Raw genomic sequence first — 22,866 nt, forward strand, 5'->3', positions numbered from 1 at the left:
ATGAAGATGAAATGGGAGATACGATACTGCATAAAGAGTTTGACAGAGCACTGAAAGATCTGAGTTCAAACAAGGTCCCGGGAGTGGACAACATTCCATTAGAACTACTGATGGCCTTGGAAGAGCCAGTCCTGACAAAACTCCACCATCTGGTGAGCAAGATGTATGAAACAGGCGAAATACCTTCAGACTTCAAGAAGAATATAATAATTCCAAGCTCAAAGAAAGCAGGTGTTGACAGATGTGAAAATTACCGAACTTTCAGTTTAATAAGTCACAGCTGCAAAATACTAACGCGAATTCTTTATAGATGAATGGAAAAACTGGTACAGGTCGGCCTCTGAGAAGATCAGTTTGGATTCCGTAGAAATATTGGAACACGTGAGGAATACTGACTCTACGACTTATCTTAGAAGAAAGATTAAGAAAAGGCAAACCTATGTTTCTAGCATTTGTAGACTTAGAGAAAGCTTTTGACAATGTTGACTGGAATACTCTCTTTCAAATTCTAAAGGTGGCAGGTGTAAAATACAGGGAGTTGAAGGCTATTTACATTTTGTATAGAAATCAGATGGCAATTAAGAGTAGAGGGGCATGAAAGGTAAGCAGTGGTTGGGAAGGGACTGAGACAGGGTTGTAGCCTCTCCCCGATGTTATTTAATCTGTATATTGAGCGAGCAGTAAAGGAAACAAAAGAAAACTTCGGAGTAAGTATTAAAATCCATGGAGAAGAAATAAAAACTTTCAGGTTCGCCGATGACATTGTAATTCTGTCGGAGACATCAAAGGACTGGGAAGAGCAGCTGAACAGAATGGACAGTGTCTTGAAAGGAGGATATAAGATGAACATCAACAAAAGCAAAACTAGGATAATGGAATGTAGTTGGGTGATGCGGAGGGAATTAGATTAGCTAATGAGCCATTTAAAGTAGTAGGTGAGTTTTGCTATTTGGGGGGAAAAATAACTAACGATGGACAAAGTAGATAGGATACAAAATGTAGACTGGCAATGGCAAGGAAAGTGTTTCTGAAGAAGATTAATGTATGAACATCGAGTATAGATTTAACTGTCAGGAAGTCGTTTCTGAAAGTATTTGTATGGAATGTAGCCATGTATGGAAGTTAAATATGGAGGATAAATAGTTTGGACAAAAAGAGAATAGAAGCTTTCGAAATGTGGTGCTACAGAAGAATGCTGAAAATTAGATGGGTAGATCACATAACTAATGAGGAGGTATTGACTAGAATTGGGGAGAAGAAGAGGTGTGGCACAACTTGACAAGGAGAAGGACCGGTTGGTAGGACATGTTTTGAGGCATCGAGGGATCACAAATTTAGCATTGGAGTGCTGCGTGGAGGGTAAAAATTGTAGAGGGAGACCAAGAGATGAATACACTAGCTGATTCAGAAGGATGTAGGTTGCTGTAGGTACTGGGAGATGAAGAAGCTTGCACAGGATAGAGTATCATGGAGAGCTGCATCAAACCAGTTTCAGGACTGAAGATAACAACAACAGAGCAAACCAAAGACTGCAATTCATTGCCAAAACACTTAGAAGGTGCAACAGGTCTACTAAAGAGACTGCTTACACCACGCTTGTCCACCCTTTTCTGGAGTATTGCTGTGTGGTGTGGGATCTGCGTGAGGTGGGACTGACGGATGACACTGAAAAAGTAAAACAAATGGCAGCTCGTTCTGTATTATCGCGAAATAGGGGACATAGTGTCAGAGACATGGTATTTGAATTGGAGTGGCAATCATGAAAACAAAAGCGTTTTTCGTTGTGACAGGATATTCTCATGAAATTTCAATCACCAGTTTTCTCCTCCGATTGGGGAAACATTCTGTTGGCACCCACTTAAATTCTGAGAAATGATCATCACGATAAAATAAGATAAATCAGGGCTCGCACAGAAAAATTTAAGTGCTCGTTTTTCCTGTGCGCCGTTTGACATTGGAATGGTAGACAGTGAGTTTGAAAGTGCTTCATTGAACCATCTGCGAGGCACTTTATTGTGAATAGCAGAGTAATCGTGTAGATGTAGATGAATAGTTTATCAATGTACTTGCCACACGAAATGCTGTGCAGTGAAGGTTAGGGATATGACAGAAGCACCCAGTATCTACACAATGCTTACATGGTGGTCTCTAAAACAGTTTATAAATAAAAACCTCAAAATTTATTTATTGCTAAAGCTTTCCAGAAATTCTGTTTCTTATTCTGGTTGGTTTATGGTTGACTGGCATATTGTAAAATTTTAATTGTAAGTTTTGTTTCTAGTACTTTGACAAACAGAAAGGTATTTGTTTGAAATCTTATTTGCATATTTTTCTGATGTGTTTTATCATTATTGGTGTTCAGTTACTTCACTTTCATGTGTATGAAAATACAAGTTGTAAATTATTGAGTTATTAAAGTTACAATATTTAGTGATTCAGTTGTCAACTTCTAGAATCTGACACACCATGATACCAGTTACATTTAAAAAAGTCGTGTGATCCAATTAATTGTTCAAAAACACTCGAAATTTACCAGATACCATGCCTAACAAAACTATATACTCAACACAATGGAAAAAAGTCAAAAGGTACAGTCAGAACAAGAGAAAACTCTGGAGCCTGCACACCTTCAGTAGTTTGTAATCTTTCATATCCACCTATTTACGTACTGGGGACCTGAAAAGCATTACAGTTCTTTTCTGTGGGAAAGGGTTTAACTGCAGGTATAATAATGAAACCCAGATACTACAGGTGTAGCTCATGCATCAGCTGTTATCACCGCCACTCAGTATGTAGTGTTACCCTTCAGTACTTAATGGGTGGTGATGTGACCATTTATGTGTTTGTCCTTCAGTCAACGGTGTTCTGCAATGCCAGGAGACCAGATGTTGGGAAGATGTAAAAATTTTCAAGAAGGCTCACTCCAAGTGTACTGGAAAATTTGCAACCATTTCCATCTGTTCAGACAATATTTCCATTTGTGGAAGGCTTCATATAAGTTGCAGTGCCAAAAAAAGTTTTAGATTAAAACCATCTGCAAGTGTCATTCACATTCATTCATCAGTATGCAAATTAATTCTCTTGATTGATGTCACATTGATTCTTGTTGATGAACAGTCATTGTCCAGCTGATCAACATCCATTGTAGATAACAAATGAAAATATTGATGCTTGCACTTGTAATTGATTTATTTGGAATCAAACAAAAAAAAATTGTTTACCAGGTGAAATAAATTTACCATTTCTAGAGGTGAAAGTGTTGGCGAAACAAGGAGAATGCACTTACAGAGCTAACATAATCGAAGAGGAACATTTAGAAATTATTTCTCTTAAATAAATCTGAAATACCTTGAACTTAAAAATTTTGAATTAAAACATGTAATTGATTCATTTTTTGTTAAATTTCATAAATTGTTGTAGACTATTGACTTGTAGCACTGTATTTTAAAAAGATTGTAACACGTGAAAGTGAAGTATTTTAGTTCTAATCTAAAAATTTCAGATCAAATGGCAGTGACTCAGAATAATCATTATTGAATTACCTCTGGTTATTTTCGTTTTAAACCACTTTTACCTCACCAGTTCTTTACTTCTGGTGAAATATTATAATTTTAAATCAGTAACAGTTACTGAATATGTCAATTCGTATGCACTTTTATGACTTGTGGCTTATAGTACTGGATTTATGGTCACTCAAATATTTTTTCTTTGTTTTATATCTCAATATTTAACGTTATCCTCCCCACTTTTCAGATTTACTCGGACTAGTGGTGGGAGGTGCAGCATATCATGTGAAGAACCTTGTCACCATAGACTGGTCCAGGATGAATTGGTGATAGACATGGAGAAGTCAACACATGGGTTCAGTACCAATACAGAAGATATGACTGTTGATAAGGAATGCTCAGTTGCCATCCAATATGACTGTAGTACGAGGGAAAAGGAATTACATGTATATAGCTGTAATTTCTGCCAACAGAGCTTTTCTTCAAAATACAGACTCATAATGCATGTGTTTATGCACATTGGTGGAACGCAACCACCTTCGTATGTTTGTAAGTGGTGTGGTGAGGTATTTCACAGTAATGTTGGCTTGAAAAAGCATATGAGAATGAGTGAGAATTGTCGAGTTTTAACTGCAGACAGTCATGAAAAATATGGACATAGTGATGAGCATCAAACCACTACCTCGTTGGATAGCGAGGCAGAAGTTTCTGTCACAGAACACAATGACCAGTCTTCATGTAAGGAAACTTGGAAAGATTCAAACAAGCCCTCTAATGACATATGTAACACACATATGACAAATGATAGAGAGAAAACAAGTAATTATGGAACTTTGTCTATAGCTGTTAATGTCAGTGCCCAGGCTGATCTACTTACTGCAAACAGAACTCACAGATGTGGCATTTGTGGCAAATTGTTTGCTAGGGTTGGTGTTCTCAACAGACATGTTTCCATTCATACTGGGAAAAGACTTCACAAATGTGATATTTGTGACAAATGGTTTGCCCAGTCACGTTATCTAAAGGCTCACACATTAATTCACACTGTGAAGAAACCTTACATGTGCAAGAGTTGTGGGAAATCTTTTACTATGTTAGGTGATCTCGAGAAACATTCATTAATTCACACTGGAAATAAACCTCACAAATGTGAGATTTGTGGGAAATCTTTTGCTGCGTCAAGCTATCTCAAGAATCATGTTTTAATTCACACTGGAAAGAAACCTCACAAATGTGAGATTTGTGGGAAATCTTTTACTAAGTTAGATAATCTCAAGCAACACTCATTAATTCACACTGGAAAGAAACCTCACAAATGTGAGATTTGTGGGAAATCTTTTACTAGGTTAGGTGATCTCAAGCAACATTCATTAATTCACACTGGAAAGAAACCTCACAAATGTGAGATTTGTGGGAAATCTTTTACTAGGTTAGGTGATCTCAAGCAACATTTATTAATTCACACTGGAAAGAAACCTCACAAATGTGAGATTTGTGGGAAATCTTTTGCTGCGTCAGGCTCTCTCAAGAAACATTCATTGATTCACACTGGAAAGAAACCTCACAAATGTGAGATTTGTGGGAAATATTTTACTATATTAGGCAATCTTAAGAAACATCTATTACTTCACACTGGAAAGAAACCTCACAAATGTGAGTTTTGTGGGAAATCTTTTACTATGTTAGGTGATCTCAAGAAACATGTATTAATTCACACTGGAAAGAAACTTCACAAATTTGAGATCTGTGGGGAATCTTTTTCTACATCAGGTGATCTCAAGACACATGCATTTCAACACACTGGAAGTGGACCTCACAAATGTGGTATCTGGGACAAAAGTTTCACTTACTTGGATACTCTCAAGACACATGCATTCCTTCACGTCAGAAAGAAATTGTAAGTATGTGTTAGTTTATGCAAATAGGTTTTCGTGGTTGGTGCCCTCAAGGCCTATAAAATAATGTATGTACCAGGGGACAATAAATTGTACTTTCGGCGAAATAACTTTAAAATCTGGTAGAATTGTGAAAAAACTTGTAATGATGCGTACTATAGAGTGCTAACAGATGTGACAAAAAATTCATATCTGTAGCTTCAGATGTCAAGAAATGGTATTACCAAATACTCAAGAAACATGAATCAAATGTGTTTTTGTCATTAGCACTGCTGCTTTTTCCTATTGATCTTGCGACAAGAAGATTGTGAATTGTGATAAATCCTTACATTTGTCAGTAATCATAAGTATCTTGCAATATTCAGTATAAGGCCAAGGAAATGTGATGACTTGCTGCTTAATATTCCAAACAAAGTCATCATGTAGTACTTGTAACTGTATTTTAGAAACAGTGACAGTAAAAATATATTCATGGCACTAGCTTCATTGAGACTAGTAAACTCAAAACTGGAGAAACATGATTATAACAATTATTTTACTCAGATATGTTTTCTCAAGAGACATGGTGTGTCATTAATAGTGTGTACATTTATGTTCTGTTGGTACTAATCCTGCATTAGTAAACATAACAACAAATATAATAACCTGCTTAATAGCATGTTTGGCCGCCTTTGGAATACAGTACTTTGACAATTCTACGTGATATGGACTTGACACATCATTTACATGCTTCTGGGTGTATGTTGCACCAGTTGTATTCCACACGTTCAGATTACCTAAATGGTATGGTCAAGACATCAGTGTTAGTTACCATGCTACTCAGACCATGCACATGTGACATGGACAATTATCCTGCTGAAAGATGCCTCCACTATGGGAAAGCACACCAGGAATGAAGGAATGCATGCAGTTGCAATGAATGTCACGTAGTCTGCAACTGTCATGATGCCTTCTGTTGCTAACAGGTGTCCCACAGGAGCCAAAGTGACTGCCCCCAAAGCATAATGGGCCCTCTATTTGGTGCCATTCATTTAGATGATAGCATACCTGGATGTGACTCTGACCTGGTGTAACAGGAAATGTCACCCATCCTGACAGTTAACATTTGAATTGACCCTCACACCAGCCTCAATGATCCCTTGCCCACTGCAGTTGCAAGTGAACGTTTTGGTGGATCGGTATGGAAACATACAGTGACCATATGTTCCAGAGCCACACATTCAACAATGTACATTGAACTGTGGGTTCCAAAACGTGTATGGCTGCCCCAGCGTTGTTTTCTGTCATTAGATATGCCACATATTGCCACATCTCCAGCTTTACAGAGCAGGCAAGCTTCTGACCTCCATACTTTGTGAAGAAGTATAGATGTATTACATCTTATCATAATGTGATGGACTTATTACCTATCAGCCACTTTCCTCAGATGTTCACAACAGTAGCATAGATCCATTGTACCAACTTCACCACTTTTGAGGTTATAGTTCCCAACTGCAATGCCACTTTAACTTGCCCTTTGCTAAAGTCATTTACATCATTAAATGTACATGTTTGCAGCTCATCTTACTGATAGAACAAAAAGTGTAAATCTCTGGTCTGCTTATATACTTGTAATCTGCTTACTGCATCATGTGCATACAACGCGGCATTCATTCTCCTCATGAAGAGTGTTCATGACATTTTTGCCCATCAGTGCATCTTCATGTAAATGGGTCAGATGCGGAAATGTGTAATCTAAGAAATTCATCATGCTTGGTTGCCATTTACACTAGTGCACAATAGCTATATTTTTTGTGAAATATTTTTGTTTCACAAAGCTCTGTACATAATTCAGAGATAATATAGGTAAGTGTTATCCAACAAAGCTCTTAATTACTTGTTCAGCATCTAATACTGCGAAAGTCCTACAAAAAAAAAAAAAAATAGGTAAACAAACATTAGGTGTTATGATTTGATTCCAGTTTTTTTTATACACAAGAACAACACTTGGGAGAGCTCAGAACGTGAGCACTAAATATTTCTTGTGTTATATTCAAAGATGTTTCCATTGTGGGTATTTTTCTTAATTTGTGGTAAATATACATGAGGTTTTTGGAAAATTGTACTTATGCTTCAGTTTCAATTTCAGAATGATTGTTTTTAATTTTGATTTCCTACCTATTTGTTATTGTTGAAAGTGGCTTAGTATGTTTCATCATATGTGTAACAATGGGAGATAGTTATAATTAAGTGATTGGCACTGTTCTGTGTTGCTACACTTCAGCTGTGACACTTTGTAGTGATATGATTACATTGTATTTCATCTTTCCTATGATAGTACATCCACAACTGCTGTATGGGTTATTCATACTAGACAACATCCGCATACATTTGTATTAAATATTATTTTCCAATAAAAGGAAAGAAAAACCGGGTTTCTGGACAATAGCCTTATATTCCAATGAATATGAAAATGTACTACAAAGTGTGGCGACTATACATAATATGAATCTCTAAGAAACAGTAAAATTTGTAGTAACATGTTAAAAAAAGGTACACAATATGGACTGAATATCTATAGGCGTCAGCTAAGGATGGGTCATATGGTGTTTCTCTGGTACATGAGATGTAAGCAGAAAATAAACATATTCAGTGGTTGTGTGGAAAACCATCCAAAGAACTGAGTCTACATAAACACTGTACATAGCCATAAATTATAGGGTGTAACTGCACCTATTAAAATAATAACCTAAGCTAATCACTACGGAATAAACTGTTGTATAAGAATTGTCAAGGACAAGTCAGTTGTAGGTTGTGGATCCAGGAGTAAGGGTAATCAAGCATATTGTTTAAAATAAACAACAATGAGGAGTACTTTAAAACAACTAACTGGTATTTACATCAGAACTTTACTTCTAAGGCCATTAACAGACTGAGGGGCATAGTGCTGGAGAATGGAATAGAAGCACACCTCTGATCAGACTGAAAGCTGGTTGCCAATAGTGAGCCAAATTTATCCCGGCTATGGCCTATGGCCCCATGTGACCATTAACAGCGGTCTCATTGGTTACTGGATGGTTTTCTAGGTTTTCCTCACTAAGGATGCTTCTCGGAAGTGTCTCCTCATCAGTATCCTCTGTCAGAATTGTATGAATGTGAACAAGGCATATACAGTGGTAACTGATACAGAACTAGCCCCTGACTAGCCACAGCTCTGAAGTGAAACGTATTTTATAAAGTGTTCCCCACTCGGTCTATCAATCTACCACACACACTTCACTCCCCCTCCATAGCAGCAGGCTAATTATTTCAAAATTACAAAAGTAGTAGTTTGATGTTTGAAAATGCTCCTTTGGACCGGTGGCTCTTGCTAAAGGATGCAACGTTCTAATAGGGGAAACAAATAATTTCCAAAATGCAGTAAAAAAAGTGGACATGAATAAAAAACTAAAAGTATTTAAGAAGTGACAAATAATAGTACAATAATTTAGAGTTCGAATTGGCCAATTTTGGCTATTGTAGAAATAATTTTGGCTATTGTAGGAATATACGCAGCCAACTGAAATGATGCACTGATATAGTGGTTTGGTGGTGCCGAGGCAACAGCTGTGCTGACCATGTACTGAGCCAGCAGGGACAGCATGAGGGCTGCCAAGATACATCAGCTGGGCAGTGGCTAAGCTGGTGCAATGGTGATGCCAGTGGACAGTGATGGAGTATTGTGGTTCAGAATGACAGCATTGGGGCCAGCAAATGTTGTTACCAGTTGTGAAGGTCTAGCCTCGCAGATTATGAAAGGCTGTAACACTGCATCAGATGGGTGCATCATCGAAGGTTGGTTGGTTATTTCCATACAAAAGATGGCCTAGCTCAATAATATTAATAAGATTTATTACTTTTCCTATAATCTCTGCAGTTTGTAGTATAAAAGTTAAAATTACAAAGTTATTGAAGGATACATTACAAACTGATTATATATCCATAATAAACTAATCTCATTAAGACAACTGTAACACTTTCATTGTTTTATTAAATCTTATTTCATGTACTTAGGTTGACAACCCTGTAGCCAGGCAGATGTGCGTGTATGAAGCTCTCACTAAATTAAGCGATTAATATTGGAATAAGAGCTAATTTAGTTAATATTACATTTTAGACTAGTGCATTTACTTCTTATCTAATCTATGTATTGAAGGTTTTGCTTTTCTAAACGTAATTACATCGAAAAGGAAATATTTTGTAAAGGCCGGCAGTTGCGTTGTTGTTTACATATTTTGGCGTAAATTTCGTATGAGTGTAGATATTTGTTTTTGACTAGACTTAGCTCTTCAAAGTTAAATTAATTCGTGTCTCTCATCCAGAATTTGTGTGGTTGATTAAAAATTTCTGAGCCAAGTTTATAAGTTTGTTTACATTAATGTTTAGTTACATACTAGGACAGGTTAAAAAACTATTCTTCTGTTGAATTTATTTTCTGCTTTTGTGTTACGTTTTACTATCAAACCATGTGTGACAAGTGTGGTGGTTGCTGTAGAAATTTGAAAGAGGAAGTGTTCTGTATAGACTGTAGGTTGTGGTTTCATTGGGGAGAGTGTAGCGGAGAGGAAACAAGGATAGATAATGAGGCTCTTCTGTTGCAGTGTAGGTTACATAGAAAGGATAGAAAAATCGCGGAACTGGCGGCAAAGATTTGTGCACTTAAGGCTGAATTAGAAATCGCGAATTTGAAATTATTTAAGCTAAGGGAGGAAAAGGACTCTGGGCGCTGGTAAAAGGTAGCAAGCAAAGGGCGAAGAAGGGAAACAGTTGATAAAACTTATAAAATTCAGTTAGGAAATCAGTTTGGCTTGCTATCTGAAGTAGTGGAGGAAGGGCCATATCCAGATTTAGTTGAATGTAGGTTGAAGCAGAATATTAGCTTAAAGAAAAAAGACAGGTCGGGATCAAACCAGAATAGGAAAAGAAAAATTCTGCTTATAGGTAGCAGTCATGGGAGGGGTGTGGGCCAACAGCTACAGGAGAAATTAGGGACAGAGTACCAGGTCACAAGTTTTGTGAAACCAAGTGCTAGTCTTAGCCAGGTGACAGAAAACTTATGTCAGCTATGCAAGGACTTTGAGAAGGAAAATCAGGTAATTATAGTTGGGGGAGCAGTAAGCAGCCTGGCTATGAATCCAGGGTATAGTATTAGGAGTGATCTGGATGAAATAGGAACAGAAACTGAGCACACGAATGTTGGGTTTTTGGAGGTATTTCAGCGCTATGATCAGCGCTGCGTATCGCGTGTTAACACAGAACTGAACAGGATGCTCCAGACACCGGCAAAGTCTCACATGAGTGTTGGTCCAGTTGATGCTATTGGTAGGTGGGGCTACACTACACATGGCCTGCGCCTTATTAGGAAGGTGGAAGATAAATTAGCTTCTCTATTAGCAGATACTGTAAGGGGGGCCACAGTCACACAAGGGGTGATCCCTGTGGTTATTGCGATCAAGACAGACAGGTTTTTTTAGGTTAAAGTCAATTTCCAGACAGACAACAACCAAGGAAAATAGAAGAAAAGAAACTTCATGCACAGCAAACAAGGATAAAGCTAAGGATGATATCAACTTCACCAAAATATCAGAGGATTAAAAAAAAGTAGGTGAGCTGATAATGTATTTAGATGATCTCGAAAGTAAGAATGAGATTGATATACTTTGTCTGTCTGAGCACCATGTAACTGTGGGGATGGAAAATGTCAGTATAAATGGGTATCATTTAGCATCTTACACTTGTAGATCTAGTATGGATAAAGAAGGAGTTCCCATTTTCATAAAACAAGGGTATAAATACAAAACTGTTGAAGTGAGCAAATTTTGTGTTGATCAGCACTTTGAGGTTTGTGCATGTTAACTTCAGCTAGACAATGTTGATATTAGCAACAGTGTACAGGTTTCCACTAGGAGATTGGGAGCTATTCATAAAAAAGTTTGACTCCCTATTATGCTGTCTGTCAGACAAAAAGAAGTTATTAATCTGGGGTGATTTCAGTGTTAACTTTTCTAAGCAATCCTGATAGGAAAAGTGAACTAGTAGTGTTGTTAACAACATATAACTTAGACTCAGTAATCAGTATCCCTACACGTATAGCTCAAGGCAGTAGTACTCTAATAGATAATGTATTTGTATGTAGAACAAACACATGCTTTCCCTGTGGTTAATGGATTATCTGACCATGATGCACAACTGATTAACTTACAAAACATAACGGGGTGTACACTTCAGAAACCATTAAGTAAAAGTGTGAGGGTGCTCAACCCGGTATCTATAGATCACTTCAGAGAAAGTTTAGGAAATGTAAACTGGGAAGATATATATAATGATCCAAATGCTAATGATAAATGCAGCATATTTTCTAATAAATTTATATCCCTTTTTGAACATTGTTTTCCAAAGAAAATTACTAAATGTAACACCACAATATTTTTAAAGAAACCTTGGATTATTGTAGGTATTAATGTGTCTTCAGAAAGAAAAAGAAATCTGTATGAGACAGCAAGAAGTAAGGTTACATTTATAATTGTAATGCATTAAAATATAATGGGTGGTGCAATGAGAGTGGGAGGTGAACTAGGAAGGGAATCATGATTAACTGTCCAAACTCATGATGGCTAGGACTGTAGTCTTGTGACTGTTGAGGGGCCTAACTGGTTAAATTAGGTGATAAAAACAGATCGCAGAACATGACAATATGAACTGGAAAACAGAAATACATTAACAGGAAAAGAGGTGACATCATGCACTACAGTTACTGCAACTTAATCATAAAGGGAAGCTAAAGGAATGGCAGGAGCTCGTTTCTAGATGAATCAGACGTTTTTCGTCATCTCATCAGGATATCAAGGTGTAATGAACTTACAAGTGGTAGGAATCGAAAAGAGTGTGCTGCTTCCATACAAGATTTGTGTCATGAAGCCATAGAATTTTATTCTGCTGCTATAAAAGCATGTCAAAGCTAAATATGGTAAAGGAATGTGAAATGAGCAGAAACGCCTGTAGATACGTGAGTTAAGTAAATGAGTTAAAAGAGTCGAAGCATTTAAAGTTTTTCTCAGGGATGCAGTGCTGACACTTGTACGTTAACTTTGTAGGTGTGTAAGGCGCTGTGGTGTATCCAATTGTATAGTTACTTATAGTGTACTACATGTGAATGCATAATGTGGTACGTATCAGTGGGTATGAAAGGGTCGCAAAAGAAACCTGTATCAGTAATGTATGCATATCCACTGCTCTATTGGTTAGTGAGAGATGGGGAAGCACAGAGAATTTGAACAGATTGCATGAAACATTCTAAATATTCCCATAAACAGAATGGTAGGCATCAGATGTGTTCGCATTCACGTCATCAAAATAGTAGAGCCTAACTGGCAGGTAAAACACATCACTAGAGGGACAGATGCACAAAATTGTGGCTTAGTGAGTATTTAATTAATGATTGTAACTGATAACATTGGTGGCGGCCACATTGGGAAAAGACTTAATTATTCATATTTCTTCTTGAAGGAGTGAGCAAGGCTGAAATTGGTGTGGTGCTAGGTGCATCAGCCAGGAACTGCTTGATAAATGTGATTTTGTACTGATGAATGCCACATTTTATTCAATGGAGGATGTAGATAATATCTGGGGTCCGCTTTTGCACAATGGCGACGAGTAATGTAGAACAGCTGGCCGATGTGAGCGAGCGGTTCTAGGTGCTTCAGTATGGAACTGCGCGACTGCTATGGTCGCAGGCTCAAATCTTGCCTCGGGCATGGCTGTGTGTGATGTCCTTGGGTTAGTTAGGTTTAAGTAGTTCTAAGTTCCAGGGGACTGATGTCCACAGCAGTTCTAGGGGACTGGTGACCTCAGATGCTCCCATAGCGCTTAGAGCCATTTGAAACATTTTGAATGGCATGCCTGTTTTTGGAGTAACTGTCACAGTGACAAGAGCAGTTAGTCCATCACTGTGCAATTACAACAATCAATGCATTTACCCTTCTTTGCAGAACTGTATGTAATTCTTATTCGTCGATATCACAGTGATGATGCTACTGTTTGAAAATTTTTTGTCTCTTAACTTCATATAGAATGGGGCATAATTACACATTACCTTTCACAAATCATTGCTGTGAAACTACATTTGACACCTTCTGTGTCTTTAGTGCCTTTCAGGTATCATTGTTTGGTAATGAAGTTAAGTCATTTGTGATACAGAAGTAGTATATGATTCAACTTATCTATGCTTTCGTTCTCCTGACCTACCCTTGATCTCCTATATTTTTGTCATGCTGGATCTGTGGTCTCGACATGTAGCAGTGTCTTCTGACAATGCACATAACTGTGATGTTCAGGATTTCACGTCTGAAGTCTATTGTAAATTAGGTGGAGCATGGAGGAAAGGATAGTTTTTAAAGGCATAATACATTCCCTATAATGGCATATGGCAAAATTCGTAACCATAAATCGCTTGTTTCACCAGATCAATCCACATGAGGTTGTCACCTACCAAGCGTGGGTATTGCGAGGGATTGAGCGACATGGTTCGTGGATGGGATTTAGCCAGTGGACCTTAGTGAGAGGGAGACTTTTTGATCTGGCTAAGATGTAGAAATCCCTCGTGTGAAGGTACAAGGCTAGGAAGCGGGTAGAATTAAAGTCTTGATAACTTTAACAAACTGCAGTTTATTCTGAATGAATACAGCTCAGCCTAACTGTGCGGTGGTTGCATTCACAGGAAGGCCAAGTCTAACACAGAGACGGTGACTGACTCCACCGTTCCGACTGCCTACTAGAAGTTCTGCAATATTTCTAGCACCCTACGTTAGAGTCCCGCGGCTACGCCCTAACGCTCTCCAGCGACCATCTCCGGCTGCCTGCCTACAGCCCGTCCCTCAGCCCAAGTCGGCTGCTGCTATCACTCTCTAACTACTCGACCCGACCAGACAAGACCCGACAAGACCCCAGAGCCGCATGCTCTCGGGTTTTGTTAGCGTTTCCCCTTCGACCCCGCCAGCGCTTGGCATGACGTAGCGTCGAAGGCAACTTGTCCTTATTTGGTATCGTTAAAACATTGTTGTTGCTATTGTTCTTCAGAGGCTGAGTGGAGGAATAGAGGCGCCTCTCCCTATATGGTCACGCACTGCGTCCTGAGCCCTTCATTGGCTCCTTATGACGTAGCGCTGTCCCCACCAAGGGCCCTCTTTCTTTCTCTCTCCACTCCCAGACCTCTCTCTCTAGCCAGGAATGCGTACTGTTGATAGTTCTTAATTGATTGCTTATCATGAGTCCCTACACAGACCTTCGTTTGTATCTGCTGATGTTTGCTTTCTTATCAAGCGCCGCTGCCCAGCAGCTTGACTGCCGCCTCGGCTGACCCCTCGGCCACGCCTGGCGTCCAGCGCTACAACTTCTTCCTACGTACTATTCTCAGGGTACTGCAATTAGACTTGGCTTGTTCCTGCCGTTACAACAAGGTACTATACATTCTACCACAAATTACGAAGGCCAGGACTTATTTTTGTTGTGTTATCCTTCACATACAAAGAATATAGATCATCTGACGTGCAAAAGTCCTGCCAAACAGTAACTTATGCTGCTCTATGTGCATGTGTTGGCCTGACTGCTAGTAATATCTTGCAGTGTGAGTTATTCTTTGTTTACAAAACGCTAACAAAACTTTGAGATAATACTGTCTTATACATTATAATTTCCCACTAGTGTATACTTTGAGAGTCTTGGGTAATTTCATAGCTGTGATTTGCAGATTTTAGGCGAGTGTAAGTACATGATCTCTGTAGGGTACTCATTGCATGCATGAGTCTTTAGTATTAACTCAAAGCACTTATATAGAGGTCGCCAGGTTGGTGCAGATTTGGTTCTTAACTGTTATATAAATGAATGCACTTATCTCTTGTCTCTTCATGTATTAAATTAAGGAGTTTACTTGCCTATTGTGTACAATATAACTGTGAATTTTAAAGTAAATTTTGATAGTAAAGTTGTAATAGCATGACATCTGATAATAAGTGAAAATTTGTTGTATGTGTTTGTCGTACGAAACTCGGCAAAAGAAAAATATGTATTGCTGTAAAGAAACCATTCGATCAATATCAGCTACTGGAAAGAGACTTCGTTACTTAACGTCTCCAATTATCTATTTCACTTCAATGCTGCTTATGAGTTGGTTAAGTAAAACATCGCTCTACCTCAAAACTGTAATTCTCACCTTATAACAATGTAGTACTGAGTAAACCTCGTTTTCAATAGTGTAAATGCGTTCGTAAAAAGTCCATTTCACATGATGTAAAGTCTCTAGTGCACATAATGTAAAACTAACAGTTATTTCATGTATCACCACAGTACGGTTCTCACGTATAGGAAAGTTTGCAGCTTTACTGAGTAACATAGTAATCTCCTGATGATGTTGAATTGTAGCCCCTCACATTCTCTTTTACTTGTACTTGATTATTATAAAACAACTGATCTCTCTAAACTCGTGTCCACTGTATAAGCAATTACTTCTGGTCACACTTTAATCATTTACATTATCACTTCTCTCGTTACTTTGCTGTTAATATACAGTAACTTATAATACAGCAAGGCACACTCTTACTTTAGAAAGCAATTTTGGCAGCATCTTGCATAAAAAACTGCAAAAGAAAGATGGCCAACTAGCCTCAACTGGGGACTGGTTCTATAGTCTAGCACAATTCGTTTGCACTAGCTAGTCAAAATGACTGACTGAATGACAGAATTATTACTCAAAACAGCATCAATAAAATAAATTTCTTCCTATAGTGAAATCACTCTTACACAGAATAAAATACCACATAAAACTCGTTCGAACAAACGATACCTCAATCCCATGACCTCAAGGCATAAGGGTGCTTATTTCTCAAGGCATACAGAGGATGAGCTGACAGCAACTTGTCCTTTTCTTCCTGCATTTCTGCATGATAGTAACTGTGACTTGTCATAAATAATTTTGAACTGATGCAAGTGATACTGCAGAGGGTGGCAGAGCTTGACCATGGTACAGCTGTAACCAGTCAGAATATACTACCACTGTATGGTCAGAAAATGAATATCTGCATAAACAGAAGTCACTCATGTGATGGCATAAGGCATTTCGTATTGAGAGACATGAATTTCTTAGTCTTCCCTTTCTTAATCATGGGGTTACAAATCAACAGTAGGTCCCCAAGTTTACACTGAGAAAGCACAGTCCCTTTGTTACTTCGTTCATCTTGTTTCTGGGTAGCTTATATTTATTTTGCTTTATCTGCTTCCAGATAGCCTTTAGGTGACAACTTCTGCCAGATCCACGGCAGATGGGTGTTTATCATGTTCAAATGGGGAGCTCATAGGCCATCTACATACTTCCTCATAGGATGTATACCTAGTTGATTCATGTATATGACTATTTCATGCAGAAGTTACATAGGCAACCTACCTGTCCCAGTCATTGAGTGGTTTATGTAGTAAGACCAAATCCGAACTGCTGTTTGATGAACACATTGAAGGTGGCTATTAGCTTTTGGATGATAAGGAGTGTTTCTCTATTTTTGGGTTCGTAGTAATTTGTACACTTGTAGAAACAGGGTGTACATTAAATTAGTCCTCTGTTCAGTCAAAATATCATCATGGCCTCCGAATGATAAAGATTAAGTATTTACAAAGGCACTCATTACTATTCCTATAGTCATACTTGGAACTTGTACTAGACTTAGATATCTAGATCACTGGTAGATAGGATATATTAATAATTCTGTGTGGTCTGTGGGAACGGTCTGACACTGTCTAAGGCAACATTCTGAAATGGGTTTGTAGCGTCTATAAGTCTTTGCAAGGCAATTTAAGTCCATTGTGGGACTGAACTCTGACCACAAGGCAAGTAGCTTTGTATATACTTATGAACATCAGTCTGTCTACCTTCTCATCAATACTGTGTGTCTATTCTGGCATTCATGGCTTTTTGTCCATCATGACATGCCTGCAAACTGTCATGATACTGAGCTATTATACATTCTTGCAACTCTTTCTGCAATTATGACTCTGTTGCTCAGGGGAATTTATGTGGCATACAATATAATCAACTGTGACAAAATATTAAAGAGAATTGTACAAGTTACATTGTACATTTCTCAATTCTTCTATTAAAACATTGTCAGTATGAATCATTTTGACCTTATGGCCCAGTGCATCAACATTCAGGTATGAACAGCCTGGTTTGTGGCATGTGTCATTATCCTATTTTGATAGTTTTAATGCCCAACGAGTCAAATGACTACTGGGGTCCTTTAAACTGCGCCTCTACAAAAGAGCAGTATAATCAGAGACCACAGCGAATTTTCTTCTGTAGAAATAACATCTGCAATAGTTGACTCTGAATTTAAGTGCTAGCAATTATTCCTGACAAAGAACGGTACTTATAGCATATTCGAGGTGTCTGTTCAAAGGATAAAAAGATTTTCAGAATCAGTATATTAATAATGTGAACCTGTCAAATCATATTTAAGTTTCCTCATAGCCTATTCATATCCTTCTGTCCGCTCAAGCACTGCACCTAACTTTAACAACTTAGTTAATCGTTTGGCTGTCATAGCAAAATCCTTTTCCAAAGACGATAATAATTAATGGAGGCAAGAAAAGTTGCATTTCCTTATCGTTAGTGGGCCCGGAAGAGTCTCAACTGCTTTGGTTAGCTGTGGATCTGTCTTAACTTCATCTTAACTGATAATATGTCCCAGGTACTTAACCTTTGATTGTGCAGAAAAAAAACTTTAAAATTCAAATGTGTATGTTGTAATCTTGATAAAACGTACCTCAATCTCACCAAATGTTCCTCAGTACTCCTTGAAAATATCATGTCATCCAAATACACAAAAGATGTTGTAGGCTTCAATCATCTTATTAACAAGTCATCGAGTCTTTGGAAAGTGACAGGCGCATTTCTAAGGCTGAAAGGCATGTGTAAAAACTAATACAATCCTCATGGAACCACAAATGCGGTATTTTAGGTATTCTGGTGCGATCAGAATTTGGTGGTAATTAGAATACATATAAAATATAATAAAATACCTACAGTTTCCCAATCTCTCCAATGTTTCGTCGATATGGGGTAGAGGGTAGGTATCAGTGGCAGTTATCTTGTTTACTGCTTGTACGTTAATGCATAGGCGATAGGCTTTCTCTCTACTGATTGCCTTTTTCTGGTCCCAAAACGATAGGTACCAAACAGGGGTTCGCAGAGGAATGATCTATCCCTGCAGCCAGCTGTTGTTGTGTAACATCCTGAACAATGGATTGTAGATAAAATAGGAATCTGACGTTGTACAACACGAAATTCAAACTTAAGACATTAGGCCAATTGCTTAGAAACTGGACAGGGTCGTAACTGGGCAGTGACTCACATATACTGCTGTTCCTCAAACAACCAAGCATATTCATTTACTACCGAGTACAAAAGATTTCACTTACACTGGCAATTGTACTAACTTCTCATAGGCCTGATTTTTAAGTAAGGTCGCTACTGTGCAAATTCTCCTTCTATCAGCTGCTTCTTGCTCTTACACTTTAACTTTATTTTCACACTGAAATTCTTCAACTTCCTGAGCACTATCAAGTATTGTTCCAGGTGAAATCTCTATATCTTCTTACCGAAAATCATCAATAAATACTGGAGCACAAAACTTCTGTAGCAGTGTCTCTATTTTATTTGTACTTCTTCTCACAGGAATCAACAACCTGTAGAGAACGTTGTTTAGACCGAGTGTATCAACGAGAAAGTCTAATCTAGGCAACATTTGGATTGTGAAGTCGGTCCTGTGCCACCGCTGATTGTTACCAGTTGTGTAAGTTTCAAATGCCCATGTATGTGATTCTGTTGGAGGTTGTGGAAGAGGCCTCATTCCACAAGTTCCTAGTGATTGAGGGTCACGAATTTCGCCGAAATAGTTGCCTCACTGAATATAACAATATACGCCCCATAATCTATCGCCACCCAGTACTGATGTAGGATATCCTTCTGTAGAATGACACTGAAATCCCTTCTGCGTCTTCTCCCAACTTACCTATCAAAACCATAGTTCTTATCATCCATCTGCAGGTTTACAAAACATTTTCCTGTGGGCAGTATTACTTCTTCTCTTAATCCACTAATGTTACAGCGAAACGATTTAAGTGCACTCTTATCATGAAGAGAAACAAATAATGCTCTAATTTGAGCTCCTGTATCTACTGACACTTTGGCAACTCTTCCTCTCGTATTGTCCTTTAAAATTATGTAAGTCACCTCATTTACACTTCTGTCTAGGTCTGGATACATTACCCACGTTACGTTGAGGATGGGTGGTGGGGCCTGATCCCCTACGTGTTTATCAGCGTTTGGAATTCGTGTCCTTTACAAAAACGTGGTGCAGCTTATTGCTTTGTGACAGAGTAGAGATGAACCTTGCAGCCTTCTTGCAAAAATATGTCAGTCTTACTGCCTCATGCAGTGAAGTATGTGAGGCCACCTTTACTTCACTACATATCTGCAGATCTATTCCACGTATGAAGACGTCAATTCTTCTGGCTCTAGCTAGCTCAATTAACATGTCATTACATGTGGCATCCTACCCTAACACATATGTGCCGCCTGATACAGCTCGTATTTGATCAACAAAATCTTCATTCACCTTGTGCCTTAACGTGGATAAATGGTCTCTGTAGTAGCTGACTTCTTATTTGTCGGAATAGTGCTCTGGTAAATCGTATGCCAGGGCTTCAGAGAAAAGTAATTAAAAAGATTGCCAAGGACTGTCGTCAAAGTTATGTAAGTGGTCCACTGGTTTGGGATCTTAGTATTGACCCTGTTACATCTGGGGCAGATGCTATTGAAAGTGTTGTCGCATACGCAGGTGACATCCTAGTAGGTGTGTCTGCAGACTCCAGGGCGAGACGTAAGGCAAAGGCGAGCGATGGGCTTGCTCAGTTGCAGCGTTGGTGCATGAGCAACAAACTGACTACATCTGTTCATAAAACCACATACATACTTTTGAAGGGAAGGTTTTCTCTTAGTCGGAATCCTTCCCTGAGGCTTGACAGAATACCTGCAAAATGCAGCTCTGCCAGTATATTTTTAGGCTTTATTCTAGGCGAGAAAAGAAACTGTCTAGAACACTAAAAATCTGTTACTCAGTAATTGGCCGAAATTATGCATAATATTGCCTGGGCTGACTATAAATTACCATTTCATGTGGTGTGGTCATATCACGAAGCTAACTTCGACACCATTATGGACTTCACTGCCAGCATCTTGACACATCATCTTAGACTGGTCAGCAACAAAACAATACTGCGACGAACTCTGTGGAGCATACTTCTGCAGGTCACTGTGACTTTCGCACTACACCTGTAGAGGGTTAATTGGTGATAGTCGGGCTATGTCTGATGAATATCGTGGTATGTTACAGGGCAGCGATGTTTTGGTTAGGGTGTGAGCCATATGATCATGTGTATGAGATCACAAGAATGCATATTAGTGATAAAAGACATTTATGAGCCTGGAAGTGTCACCATTATTAACCAATATGTACGACCTGTTTGGAGTTTCCAGAAAACAGATCTAAGATTCGTAGTAATAAACTAAATTGAATTGAACTGAACTGCCTCAGATTTTATTGCGTTTTATAATGCATCAACATATTAAACGTACTTACGTCTGTCATCTGGCAACTTTGACCTCACTATGTTCAGTAATATTCCATTCGGCCAAGTCCAAAAATGCCCCAGATCGCGAACATTCTGTAAGAAAGTGATAACACCTCCATTCGGCTTTCCCAAAAATGTAGGTATAAAAGAGATGGCAGAAGAGCTGTTTGGAATGATTGCTACAGATGCTGCAGAACTAGCTGGAGGGGTTCCTGAAAAACTTGCAGCTATCTGACAAGCTTTGTGCTCAGTTTAATCCCTTTGCACCAATTCTTCACACTATTCCTGTAACACTAACTTCTGACAGGTAAGTATATTAATTTGTTCAGCTGACGATCTATCAACTGGACTAACACCATTAGAAGTAACAGGTAAACCCTTTATAGGTGAATCACCTATTAAATGTGTACGTGGTCTGAACAACATACTACTGATGACCAACTGAATCAAACGACAGTTGCTAAGAACTTAATTAAGAGAGCCCAACAACTAGTAAGCAAACATAACAAGAAGGCTGTTGTTCTGGTCTTCAGTCCTAAGACTGGTTTGATGCAGCTCTCCATGATACTTTATCCCGTGCAACCTTCTTCATCTCCCTACTGCAACCTACATCTTTCTGAATCTGCTTGGCGTATTCATCTCTTGGTCTCCCTCTACGATTTTTACCCTCCACGCTGCCCTCCAATACTAATTTGGTGAGCCCTTAATGCCTAAGAACGTGTCCTACCAACCGATCTCTTCTTCTAGTCAAGTTGTGCCACAAACTTCTCTTCTCCCCAATCCTATTCAATACTTCCTCATTAGTTATGTGATCTACCCATATAATCTTCAGCATTCTTCTGTAGCACCACACTTCAAAAGCTTCTATTCTCTTCTTGTCCAAATTATTTATCGTCCATGTTTCACTTCCATACATGGCTACACTCCATACAAATATTTTCAGAAATGACTTCCTGACACTTAAATCTATACTCGATGTTAACAAATTTCTCTTCTTCAGAAACGCTTTCCTTGCCATTTCCAGTCTACATTTTATATCCTCTCTATTTCGACCATCATCAGTTATTTTGCTCCCCAAATAGCAAAACTCCTTTACTACTTTAAGTGTCTCATTTCCTAATCTAATTCCCTCAGCATCACCCGACTTAATTCGACTACATTCCATTATCCTCGTTTTTCTTTTGTTGGTGTTCATCTTGTACCCTCCTTTCAAGACACTATCCATTCCGTTCAACTGCTCTTCCAAGTCCTTTGCTGTCTCTGACAGAATTACAATGTCATCGGCGAACCTCAAAGTTTTTATTTCTTCTCCATGGATTTTAATACCTACTCCGAATATTTCTTTTGTTTCCTTTACTGCTTGCTCAATACACAGATTGAATACCATCGGGAAGAGACTACAACATTGTCTCACTCCCTTCCCAACCACTGATTCCCTTTCATGTCCCTCGGCGCTTACAACTGCCATCTGGTTTCTGTACAAATTGTAAATAGCCTTTCGCTCCCTGTATTTTACCCCCGCCACCTTCAGAATTTGAAAGAGAGTATTCCAGTCAACATTGTCAAAAGCTTTCTCTAAGTCTACAAATGCTAGAAACGTAGGTTTGCCCTTCCTTAATCTAGCTTCTAAAATAAGTCGCAGGGTCAGTATTGCCTCACGTGTTCCAACATTTCTACGGAATCCAAACTGATCTTCCCCGAGGTCGGCTTCTACTAGTTTTTCCATTTGTCTGTAAAGAATTCGCGTTAGTATTTTGCAGCTGTGAGTTATT

At 38.6% G+C, this 22,866-nt stretch overlaps 1 protein-coding gene across 1 annotated transcript in view; it reads left to right on the forward strand.

Annotated features, from left to right (window-relative positions):
• Positions 1-7,920, forward strand: part of LOC126427162 (zinc finger protein 234-like) — a 125,398-nt gene extending 117,478 nt beyond the window's left edge. The window contains exons 6-8 of the mRNA XM_050089387.1: positions 3,754-4,646; positions 4,731-4,898; positions 4,983-7,920. Of these exons, the coding sequence (XP_049945344.1) occupies positions 3,754-4,646; positions 4,731-4,898; positions 4,983-5,407 (1,486 nt within the window). The 3' untranslated portion in view covers positions 5,408-7,920. The remainder of the gene's footprint in view (positions 1-3,753; positions 4,647-4,730; positions 4,899-4,982) is intronic.
• Positions 7,921-22,866: the final 14,946 nt, after the last annotated feature.

Source organism: Schistocerca serialis, chromosome 11 (assembly GCF_023864345.2).
Source record: "Schistocerca serialis cubense isolate TAMUIC-IGC-003099 chromosome 11, iqSchSeri2.2, whole genome shotgun sequence".
NCBI classification, from domain to species: Eukaryota; Metazoa; Arthropoda; class Insecta; order Orthoptera; family Acrididae; genus Schistocerca; species Schistocerca serialis.